Genomic DNA, 12153 nt, shown 5'->3' on the forward strand with positions numbered 1-12153 from the left:
TGATCAATGTTTTCATAAATGAAAAAATAATCAAATTTCTAAAACAAAATCGTGGGTGTCCAGGTTCAGCATAGCTACTGCTTGAATAACTCTATCTCTTCCCAAACTCTGGTGTATCCTGTTCAATTTTCTTTAAGATTTTAACCTTTTTTTTTTTTTTACCCTTTACCGATGTTTTCCCAGAACTATCTGGCACTATCTTTGACTAACTACATAGTCATTGTTAATGGCTTTCAGTGATTTTCATTTCACAACTTATTCTAAGCTAATCTCAACTCCCCATGAGGACACCTTTCCTGCATTAACAGTGGGAATGATAGTCACTTCTCATCAAAGAGATGAGATCTTGGTGTCCCAAAGCTTCCTCTCAGGGATCTTGTGTCCCCTTTGCACATATCCTCCTACTGTGAACACTATAGACATTGTCCTATTCCAAAATGACATTTGGTAAGTGGCTTTTCTCAAATACTTCTCAGGTTCCTAAAAGGAATTGAATGTATCTAAGGGTATGGAGTAAGAAATATATAGATACACCAGTGTTCCTCAATGAGTTGGACACAATCACTGACTATACAGGCAGGAGAGACATTTCCTTAGGAAGCAGAAACAGAGTTCCAGCTTTGTCCTCATGCTTCAGGGCAGTCTAACATCCCTTTTTGATCTTCTCTGTCCCCTCTCTGTGTGAAGTCTTTTTCTCTTGTTCCTGATCAGACATCCTGGAACTCACTAAGCTGACTCACTTTTCAGGCAACAGGCACTTGAAGGGAAAGAAGTAATATTAGTTAGGGTCCACCTAAGAGTAGACACATTATATGTCTGAATGATACATCCCTTTGGATTTGTAGTCATTGGGAGCACCTAAAATAATACTTTTAGACACTGGGAGCGTGCTTGGCTTCAAGGAATCTTAACATCTGTAAACACTTAGGTGATCAGTTGCAGACAACACTCCCCAGAAATCTGAATACAATCCTTTAAAGAGCAGCAAAGATCCCATCTCGCCCTCCGAAGCTGGAGATACTGATACCAACCCTGACATCAGTTTCCCTATATTAAACCCGGCATACATGGGGTTAAAACCAAAACACTCTTTCCCTGCTTACTCTCCAGCTTCCCGCCTCCAGAATCCACTGTCCTCCAAGGAGACAGACACCGCCAAGGACAAGCACCTGCAATCGCTATCTCCTCCCAGCAAAGAGATACAGGCTGGTAGGAAAGCTGCTGATCAGCAAGGTCATGGGCTCCCTCCTCTCTGCAAGTAATCTCAAGGCCAAATACAGTCTGGTGTGAAAGCTCTGACCAGCAAGACCATATGCTCCCCTTCTCCTACCTAAAACCCCAAATAAAACCCCTTCCTTTTAGCTTTTCAGGGAGTTTGGGATTTCAACGTTAGCTGCCCTCTCTCTTTGCTCAGCAGTGTGCAATAATAAAATTCCTACCTTCTTCCACTACCCCCAGTGCCAGAGATGGGCTTGCTACGCAAGGGGTGAGGGAACTCACTTCAGATTCTATATCAATACTACATTCCAGATCCTCTCCTGGTGCCTCTTCCCCTATAGGTCGCATCAGCAGCGGCCACATCTGGGCCCTTTGAAGGGTCAGAACTACATTACCCAGAGGACGCTGCGTGGGCGCCTTAGGCGTTGAGCCAATGAAGCCTCAAGAGAGGGGCATTTCAGTGCGTGCGCATCGAGTTGCGGCGGGACTTTCGTCCTCCTCCGCCTGGCGGTCATTTTGGTTGCTTTCTGGTGGATTTACCTCAGTTACCCGTAGCCGGGTGGGAGCTGAGGTGCTGGACCGAGGAGGCACCAGGCCCGAGCCAGGGAGCGCCGCGCCCGGTGCCTCGTCTCCCGCCGCTCCGGGCCCCGCTCCGCCCCCGAGGCCGATGGCGGCGGCCGCGCGGAGGGAGCCGGCTCAGGTGAGCGCTCGGCTCCGGCCCGCCCCGCCCGCAGCGCAGCCCGAGCTCCAGCCCTCGGGCGGGCGCTGCTCCCGGGCCTGCAGCCCAGGCCCCGGGGCTGGGCCGGGGAGGCGCTCGTGGGGCCTGTGGCTGCGGGCGGGGGCCGGGCTGCGGGCGAGGGTCGCGGTCCGAGGGGACCCGGGGTCTGTCGTGTGTGTTCAGGAGGGAAGACCTTTGCTCTGACTGTGAGGCGAAGTCGCTGTTGGAGTAGCAGGCTGCCGTTCTCAGGAGGCTGGGAGCCGTGGAGAGTGGTGGACTGGAAAGGCTTCGCCTGAGCTAGGCTCTTAGGCGTGTTCCAGAAGCTGCTCGGAGCACAGACTGGACAGGGACTGAGCGTGGGAGGCACAGGGGGATTTAGTCCTCGTCCAGAGTCTCACAGCTGATGAGAGTCAGCACTGAGGCCTGAGACGCAGAGAGAATGCCGTCATCCCAGGTGTCCTGGCTCCAGAGCCGGGCAAGGTGACTGGGCAGCCGGGAGCCCGTGGAGCCCTGCCATGGTCACCTGCCTCTCAGCACTTCTTCACCCAGCCTGTCACAAGTACAGAAGCACTTCTGGACCCTACAGAGGGAGTGAGTGGAGGGTGTTGCAGAACCTCACTGATGCTGATCCTACTGATGATCTCTGGGATTGTGGTGTCCTGGGTGGAGGTCTTGAACCTGGGGAGCCTGGACAAATCCTAAGCCCAGGGTCCTCAGAGCAGGCGTCGGGTTATATGGAGTGGCTACTATTGCTGGCAACCGATGGAATGAGGTGTGGAGGAAGGTTGCCCCAGGTGTAGGTGCCAGTCTGTGCAGACTCTTGGAGGTGAGGCTGAACTGGTTTAAGAGAACCGGAAGTCTCCTTTCTTTTCCCTGGGGACAGAGAGCAAGGGGTCAGGAGTGAAGCCTGGAATGGCTCCCTGAGAAGTTGGGTGTCTCTTCTGGAGGATGGGAACGATGAGAGGTTTTGAGCAGAGGAGGGAGGTGATCTGACCCAGCTCTCCTCAGGCTCCCTGTGACTGCGGCATGGAGAACAGACTGGGGGTGTGAGGAAAGTGGTGGGAGGACCAGGGAGAAGCAACTACAGTAGTCCAGGTGAGTGTCGATGATGTGGACCAGTGTGTTGGCCATGGAGGTGGTAGAAACGGTTGGATTCTGGCTCAGTGTTTTTCGGTAGGTCTGCTCTGATTTTCTGATTTTGAAGATGAGAGAGAAAAAGGTAGAAGTCAGGAATGACTGCAGGGTGTTTGGGTTTAGCAGCTGGAGGCAAGGAATTTTCATCAACTGGGATGTGGAATTCAGTAGTGGCATTAATTTTCATTCAGGATATTAGGAGTTCTATTTTCAACATGTTACGTTTTTTGGCTACCTCAGAGAATAAAAGAGTAGCGGCATTAAGTGGGGTAGCTGGACAAATAGGTCTGGGACTGTGGGGAGAGGTTCAGGATGGAGACGGCTGTAGAAGGTTGTGGGTACTATGTGAACCAAAGTGGAACTTTGTGTCTTATTTGGGTAGCCAAAACCTAATACCTATGTTTCTCACAGTTCTGGAAGCTGGGAAGTCCAAGATCAAAGTGCTGGCGGATCTATCCCTGGTGAGCGGCTCTCTTCCTGTAATGCAGATGGCTGCCTTTTGGCTGTATCTCCATATAGCCTTTCCTTAGTGTAAGGCAGTGGAGAGAGCAAGAGATCTCTCTCTCTTCCTCTTTTATGTGTCCCACTTTCATGTCCTAATCTAAACCTCATTACCTCCCATAGCCCCCACCTCCAAATACCATCACAGTGGGGGTTAGGGCAGCTTTTGGGAGGACGAATACATTAAGTCCATAATGCTATGGGTTGCATTTAGTAGGAATAATGCTGGTTATCATGATGTTAATCCCAAGAAGAGGTGGATGGGTTATATAGACTGGTTCTTGCTTGGGCATTTAGATGGGAGGTCACAGACATCACAAACACTGATGGAGGAGAGAAGTGGCCATGGGAACAGTGTGGGACACAGGGTAATCTTGCAGATGATTAAGGCCTATGGGGGGTGAGGATACATAAGAGAGATGTGGAGGCATAGGAGTAATGGAGGCCAGATGACAGTGAGGCCAGGACTAGTGCTTATTCACTGCTGTGTGGGCTCTCTGGGATTTTGTCATGACCTTGTTGTGTCTGGGGGGTTTCAGTCAGGTGGGTGGATTAGACTAGGGACATAGGTGGTCATCTGGGAGAGTCACTGTACCTGGGGTAGAAAGCCTCTGGGACTGGGTTTCGAATGAGGGTTAGGAGGAGAAAGGAAGGCTGTGACTGGTGAGAGCATGTCAAGTGCAGCACAAGTGAAAGAGTAAGTGGGTCATAGGTATGTGAAATCCACAGTTGGTTCTGAGTGCTGAGGTTAAAGCAAGGAACAGAGTCGCGTAGAGACCTGTAGAGCAGGATTCTGGGCTGCCAATGGCAGTGAGGACCTTTGGAGGTCTGGGGTAGTACTGGATTCTGTTTAAATTTGCCAAGCACTTAGATGACATGTGTTGAATAACATGTAGGAAGGACAGGGAGATGCCTATGGTGCAGGGCAGGGAAGAAGTGGTGATTGTGAGAGAGAGATGCCGTAGAAGGAGTGATGTCTGTGTGGAGAGGGAGAGTGAGCTGATAGCCCAAGTGCCCTGCATTGAAGACATAAAGGTGAAATGTGAGCCCATACCCTTGGTTGTGTCTGGGAGGCATGGTCTAGGGGATCCTAGGAGAATTGCCTGACAAGAGGAGGTGCTTCCCTGCATGCCAGGTGCAGAGCTGAGGTGTTGTCTGTCTGCCCACCTGCCTCTTGCTGTGGGTGGACGCAGGGATCAAAGGGACCATGAGGAGAGAGTGTGCATCAGTGACGCCAGGGCCTGGTAACTCCTCTGAGATGGGGAAATGGGGAGGAAGGTGAGCAGTGGATAGTAGAATGGATAGATGTACTTCCACTAGGAGAGAAGCTGATCTTGGAATGAACTATTGTCATCATGACAGGGCTGTGTGACCTTTGAAGATGTGGTCATTTACTTCTCCCAGGAGGAGTGGGTGCTCCTTGATGAGGCACAGAGGATCTTATACCATGATGTGATGCTGGAGAACTTTGTACTTACAACATCCCTGGGTAAGGCCTTCACGTTCCTCCCAGTGTTCTTAGCTGGTCTGTCTCTCCCCCTGTCCCAGATACAGCTCTGTCCTTTCCATAGCCAGATTATGGGCTCTGCTAGCTTCCCCACTTCCTTGGCATGTGTACTGCAGGTGCCCCCGCTAAGCTGTGTGCACTACCCCAAGCAATGCACTCCCCATGCAACCCTAACACCTGTTACCCTAAGGTGTGTATGGTAGGATTTGGGAGTCAGGGATCTTGGAATCAACCTAATGGATTTTCCCTCACTTGCCCTCTCCCTGTTTGGATGACTTTGTCCAGATCCCTGGCACCTTGTGCAACAGGTTCTAAGTGCTTTCACTTTTTTCTTTTTCTTTTTTTTTTTTTTGGTGAGGAAGATTGGCTCTGAGCTAACATTTGTTGCCAATCTTCCTCTTTTTGCTTGAGGAAGATTGTCGCTGAGCTAACATCTGTGCCAATCTTCCTCTATTTTGTATGTGGGATGCCACCGCAGCATGGCTGGATGAGCGGTCTGTAGGTCCGTGCCCAGCATCTGAACTTGCAAACCCTGGGCTGCCAAAGCAGAGCTCACAAACTTAACCACTACGTATTTTAACATAGAGTTAAAAATTGTTTTTCTACGATGAGAACTCTTAAGATTTCCTCATATTGCCTGTATCAGGAGTTACAGGCATTGTCATGGTCGCTGCTTATATGGTCCATAGGCTTTTCTTGAAGACCCTCCTTTGAGATTTTATTATAATATTCTTTTCTTTCCTGGGGTCTGTTTCCTGAGTTGCTCTGGGACAGTACTTACCACTCACATCTCCTGTCTTTCCCGAAGGCCTTGCTTCATTCAGGTCTCATGTAGTTACACAACTGGGAATGCAGGGAGAACCTTGGTTGTTTCATAGGGTAGATGTGGCAAGGTGGTCTCAGAGGAGGCCTGGCCCTGGTGAGTGGGACCTGGGGGAGGACATGACCTTATGGCTGTGTTCAGATCATACCAGGAACCCGCCCTATGTACAGGAGTGTTTTGGTGAAAATGCCACTGACCATACATCATTTCTACACTTTCTTCTACATTCTTGACATTTTCCTGGTTTGTCATTTCATCTGTGACTCCAGTCCCTGGCTGCACCCACCTTTCTGACTTCCATGCACCACTCGTACCTCTCCACTGCGTGGTCTGCAGTTCTCCCACTGTGACCCACACATAATGTGTGAGAGGTGAGCACATATCCTTAAATAGTCCTTGAATGCCAGATACTCAGTTCCACTTATATTTTCCTGGACCTGGACACAACCATCCTGCATAACATAGACATGTTCCCATGACAAGGTCATGCTGAAGGCTGTTGGCAGAAGTGTGAGTCGGTGATCCCGCTTCTCTCTTTTTCCCATAAGGTCTCCCCCATTCTGTGATCGTTAGAGCCGCAGTACTGCAAAGCAGCCTGCCCTTTCTTCAAATAGCTGTCAGCTCCCTCTTCCTGAAAACATTCCCATGGATTCATTCTTTGGTTTCAATGTACAGATCTTCCTCAACTTATGATGGGATTATGTCCCAATAAACCCATAATAAGTTGAAAATATCTTAAGTCAAGAATGCACTTAATACAGCTAACCTCCTGAACATTGTAGCTTAGCCTGACTTACCTTAAATGTGCTCAGAACAGTTACATTCCCTACATTAGGGCCAAATTATCTAACACGAAATTTATTTTATAATAAAGTGTTGAATACCTCATGTAATTTATTTATTTATTTATTTATGCTGAGGAAGATTCATCCTTAGCAACATCTGTTGCCACCTTCCTCTATTTTGTATGTGGGATGCCGCCACAGCATGGCTGATAAGTGGTGAAGGTCCATGCCTGGAATCTGAACCTGCAAACCCAAGCCACCAAAGCAGAGCACACGAACTTAACCACTAGGCCCCGGGGCCAGGCCCTCATGTAATTTGTTGAATACTATACTGAAGGTGAAAAACAGGATGGTTCTATGGGTACAGAATGGTTCTAAGTGTATCAGTTGTTTACCCATATGATCTTATGGCTACTTGGGTGCTGTGGCTTGCTGTTGCTGCCCAGCATCTCAAGAGAGTTGCTAGCCTGAGAAAAGATCAAAATTTAAAGTATGGTTTCTACTGAAAGCATATTGCTTTCAAACCATCATAAAGTCAAAAAATTGTCAGTCAAAGCATCATGAGTAAGGGACCATCTGTGTGTGTATGACACATTTTCAATTGGACTTCCCTGTCCCACCTAAGTTAACATGCACTATATCAATATTTCTCTGCTTTCAGATTGCTGGTGTGGAGCAGAGGATGAGGAGATACCTTCAGAACAGAGCATTTCTGTAGATGCAGTGTCACAGATCAGGACTTCCAAGGCAGGTCCATTGACCCAGAAGACTCACCCCTGTGAGAAGTGTGTTTCAGTGTTGAAAGACATGTTTCACCTGACTGAGCTCCAAACAACATATTCTGGGCATAAACCATGCTTTGGTGGGGTATCAAGAGGTTTTTGGTTCAGTGCAAACCTTCAGCAGTACCAAAAGCATGGCAGTGGAGAGGAAATCTTCAAAATGAACATAGACTGGACCTCATTTGTGACGAACTGCAGATACCACATGTCAGGGAAGCCCCTCACCTGTGGGGAGAACGGAAAGGACTTTTTAGCTACCTCAGGCCTTCTCCTGCACCAGGCCACTCCCAATGGTGAGAAGCCACACAGCAACATCGACTGTGAGGAGGCCTTTAACAGTAGAAAAAGTTATGACAAGTGGATTGAATGTAGGAAAGTTTTCAGCAACACAAACACTGTTGATCACCAGAGAGTATGCACTAGAGAAGGTCTTGATGAGTGTAGCAAATGTGGAAACGCTTTCAGCTGCAAATACAAATTTGTTCAGCACCAGCCAATTCATATTAGAGAATGGCCTTATAAGTGTGGTGAATGTGTGAAATTATTCACCCACGAAACCTACCTCATTCAACACTGCAAAGTTCACTCTGGAGCAAAGCCTTATGAGTGCATTGAATGTGGGAGATCTTTTAGCTGGAAATCTGACCTCATTCAACACCAAAGAGTTCACACTGGAGAAAGGCCTTATGCGTGCAGTGAATGTGGGAAATCCTTTAGCCAAAGCTCAGGCCTCCTTCAACACAAGAAAGCTCACACTAGAGCAAGGCTTCATGAGTGCGCTGAATGTGGGAAAGCTTTTGGATGTAAATCCAAACTTGTTGGGCACCAGAGAATTCACACTGGAGCAAGGCCTTATGAGTGTGCTGAATGTGGCAAATTCTTTAGACAAAGCTCCAGCCTCGTTCAACACCAGAGAATTCACACTGGAGCAAGGCCTTATGAGTGCATTGAATGTGGCAAATCCTTTAGCAAGAAATCTGTCCTCATTCAACACCAAAGAGTTCACACTGGAGAAAGGCCTTATGAGTGCAGAGAATGTGGAAAATTCTTTAGCCAGAAATCTATCCTCATTCGACACCAAAGAGTTCATACTGGAGAAAGGCCTTATGAGTGCAGTGAATGTGGAAAAGCTTTTAGATGTAAATCCAAACTTGTTGGGCACCAGAGAATTCACAGTGGAGCAAGGCCTTATGAGTGTTCTGAATGTGGCAAATTCTTTAGACAAAGCTCCAGCCTCATTCAACACCAGAGAATTCACACTGGAGCAAGGCCTTATAAATGTGGCGAATGTGGGAAATCTTTTAGCCAAAGTGCCATTCTCATTCAGCACCAGAGAGTTCATACTGGAGAAAGACCATATGAGTGCAATGAATGTGGGAAATCCTTTAGCCAAAGTTCCAGCCTCATTCAGCACCAGAGAGTTCACACAGGAGCAAGGCCTTATGAGTGCACTGAATGTGGGAAGTCTTTTAGCCAGAGCTCTGGCCTCCTTCAACATAGGAGAGCTCACCTGCAGTGAATGTGGGAAATCTTTTAACTGCAAATGACCTCAGTAAACACTGAAGAGTTCACTCTGAAAAAAGGCCTTAGATATGCAGAGAATGTGCTCTTTCGTTACTTAGTATAACAGCATTGGAGTAAGTTCTCTGAGGAGCCATCTGCCTGAATTGAGCCTCTCATAAATGGGACATACATAGACTGGAGATTCTCCATACATTTTAGTTATGTGGGAAGCATGTGTAACCTGCCCGTGGTCCTTATCAGATTTATGTCACTGCCAGTGGCAGAATCCCTGTTACCTCTACCACCTGGCAGGTCCAGACCATGTGTATCAGGCACCACCCTAGTACACTCAGTGATGCTGACCTGTTTGCTTTCCATTTTGTTGGAGGAAGCATGAGTATCCTGAGCCCTTATAGGGTCTTTATTCCCTTCTCTCTGACGAGTCAGGGCATGGACTTGACCCATTGTTGTCCCAGAGAACAGTATCTGAGTTCTGCTGATGGCTTGCAGAGAAAGACTAGCTTTTTTAGGTACGTATTTGGTCTCAGGTATTGTTTGTGATGAAGTTTTCTGCCTTCCACGTCTCCAAATCAAAAACTGCCTGTCGCACACACATTGCTCTGTTTGTGCAATAATAAAGACCTTTTTTTAAAAAAGCACCTTTAATCTTGGAAATTCTACTTACTGTGTGGGGTAGTTTGAAAGCACAATAGAACTGTTAACTTGAGGGTTAAACAACTTTTGTGGGGATCCAAACTTTGGGTGCTTCAGAGTGCACAGTATGATGGCTACATATAGTGCTCCCCAGTTTTGGCCTAGTTTGCATTGTTGCCAAGGCCTTCTAGGAGAGACTGCTTTGTGGTCCTAATTTTTTGCCTGGATGCCAGAGGTCTGTGGGCTCAGAGGTCACCCTGAGGAAGAGGCAGTTGTGAAACCTTCAGTGATTCTGGAGACAGCATGAAATTCTTTTTTTTTTTTGCTGAAGATTCCCTGAAGATCCATTGCCAGTCCTCCTTTTTTCTTTCTTGCTTGAGGAAGATTAGCCCTGAGCTAACATCTGTGCCAATCTTCCTCTATTTTTTTTGTGTGTGTGTGGGACACCACCACAGCATGGCTGGTGAGAGGCATAGGGGTCTGAACCTGCAAACCCAGGCTGCCAAAGCAGAGTGTACAGAACTTTAAGTAGCCATGGAGCTGGGCCCAAATCTTTCTTGCTCACAGGGGATAGCACATAATACTCAGCACTGCTGAGGGGAATCTTAATCCCAGTTCATACAAGGGAGCCATACACCTTGATACTCAGAATTCAGTAGACTAGTGTCACTAGTTGTAAGACGGTAGGGGTAAGGGAGACAGCGATTGGACAGAAACATGGGATTAATAGAGAGTGGAGACTGCAACAAACTAGATAGAATGTGCCTCTTCTAAAGATGCATCCACGATTGTTCTAGTGACAATGACTGTGGAATGAGTGTGTAGAGAAATCTCAGAACCTGCAGGTATGTTTATCCAGTGTAGTTGAAATCACTGGTAGACAATCGTGTCCCAAACGGTAATGTTTGTGGATTCCTGTAGCCTCTCTGATTTTTTCACATCAAGGCCATTGCTATACAGGCAAAAAAAGGATGGAGAGAAACGACGTCCTGTAGTCCAGGGGTGTGGCTTTTGTTAACCGGTCAGCAATCCTCTTGACTCAGGTGGAAATGGCCTTCTTTGTTTGGTAGTATTTTGTGCCACCAAGGGAAGACTGTCCTCAAGGCATAAGGAATGAGCTAGGGACTCAATACATATTTATCAAACCTGATTCTCTTCCATGTATAATCAAGTATGTTTTTCCATTTTTCTGTTTATGAATATTTGGGTTATTCTAGTGTTTAGCTATTTTAAAGCTGATATGAATACTTTTTACAATTGTTCATATGGATATGTTTCATTTTCTTGTATTAATAACTCAGAATGCAATGCCTGAGTCATGAGATAGGTGAATATTTAAGTGTTTATGAAACTCCCAAACTGTAATCTAAAATGGTTGGTTGTTTCTGCATTCCTACCAGCAGTGTGTGAGAGTTCCAGTTCCTTCACACCCTAGTCAATACACAGTAAGGTCACTTTTTTCTTTTAGAGATTGTTTTTTTTTTTAAAGATTGGCACCTGAGCTAACATCTGTTGCCAATCTTTTTTCTTCTTCTTCTTTTCCTCAAAACTCCCCCAGTATATAGTTGTATGTTATAGTTGTAGGTCCTTCTGGCTCTGCTATGTGGGATGCCAGCTCACCATAGCTTGATGAGCGGTGCTGGGTCCACACCTAGGATCCAAACTGGCAAAACCCCAGGCTCCCAAAGTGGAGCGCGCAAACTTAACGACTCGGTCATGGGGCTGGCCCCAGCAAGGTCACTGTTTAATTTTACCCTTTTAAAATAAGTTTGTAGTGGTGTCTCACTGGTTTTAATTGCATTTTGGTAAGGATGTATGATGCTGAGCAGTATTTTGTGTGTTTGTACTTGCATATCTTCTGTAAAATGCCTATTATCTTTGGCCTATTTTCTATTTTATGAATTTTGTCTATGTGCCTTTAGTAACAAAAAAAGACAAGTGATAAAGACACTTTGGAATTTTACTTATTTTCAACTATGTGAGTGAGGTCTTTGCTTCATGGAATAATTGTTTTTGAATACTGTAAGAATATTTTGTCATTTTTTCCTCAATTTTTATTTCTTATTGAGGTAATATTGATTTACAACATTATGTAAACTTCAGGTTTATATCCTTATATTTCAACTTCTGTATAGACTGCATCACGTTTACCACCCAAGGTCTAATTGGCCATCCACCACTGTACAAATGTGCCCCTGTACCCCTTTTGTCATCTTCCCATTGCCCTTCCCCTCTGGTAACAGCAATCTAGTCTCCTTATCTATGTGTTTGCTTTTCTTCCACCTATGAGAGAAATCATACGGTATTTGTCTTTCTCTGTCTGACTTAGTTCACTTAGCATAATACCCTCAAGGAATGTACATGTTGTTACAAATGTCAAGGTTTCATCTTTTTTTATGGGTGTGTAGTATTCTGTTCTACCTATATATATATGTTTTCTTTATCCATTCATCCACTGATGGGCATTTAGGTTGTTTCCACCTCTTGGCTATTGTGAATAATGCTTCAGTGAACACAGGGGTGCATAT

At 46.3% G+C, this 12153-nt stretch overlaps 1 protein-coding gene across 4 annotated transcripts; it reads left to right on the top strand.

The window, feature by feature from the left end:
* The first annotated feature begins 1638 nt into the window (after positions 1-1638).
* On the top strand, positions 1639-9630 carry LOC102149879 (zinc finger protein 530). Of its 4 annotated transcripts, XM_070223492.1 has the most exons (4): positions 1668-1918; positions 3482-3531; positions 4934-5060; positions 7348-9630. In XM_070223492.1, the coding sequence occupies exons 3-4, from the start codon at positions 5027-5029 to the stop codon at positions 8985-8987; spliced, it is 1674 nt and encodes a 557-aa protein (XP_070079593.1). In that variant the 5' UTR covers positions 1668-1918; positions 3482-3531; positions 4934-5026; the 3' UTR covers positions 8988-9630. The 4 variants fall into 4 exon arrangements, with proteins under 4 accessions (XP_023506369.1, XP_070079593.1, XP_070079592.1 ...); XM_070223491.1 differs by lacking the exon at positions 3482-3531 and having other exon boundaries at positions 1674-1918; XM_023650600.2 differs by lacking the exon at positions 1668-1918 and having other exon boundaries at positions 2047-3531.
* The last annotated feature ends 2523 nt before the right edge of the window (positions 9631-12153 follow it).

The sequence above is a fragment of the Equus caballus genome, chromosome 10 (genome assembly GCF_041296265.1).
Source record: "Equus caballus isolate H_3958 breed thoroughbred chromosome 10, TB-T2T, whole genome shotgun sequence".
In the NCBI taxonomy this organism is placed as follows: Eukaryota; Metazoa; Chordata; class Mammalia; order Perissodactyla; family Equidae; genus Equus; species Equus caballus.

Excerpts from the sequence above, each read along its gene's own strand:
- LOC102149879 (XM_023650600.2), top strand. The coding sequence starts at position 3,169 with ATGACTGCAGGGTGTTTGGGTTTAGCAGCTGGAGGCAAGGAATTTTCA. Across the intron at positions 3,532-4,933 it reads TGCTGGCGGATCTATCCCTG|GGCTGTGTGACCTTTGAAGA; the intron begins GTGAGCGGCTCT and ends TCATCATGACAG. Across the intron at positions 5,061-7,347 it reads TGTACTTACAACATCCCTGG|ATTGCTGGTGTGGAGCAGAG; the intron begins GTAAGGCCTTCA and ends CTCTGCTTTCAG.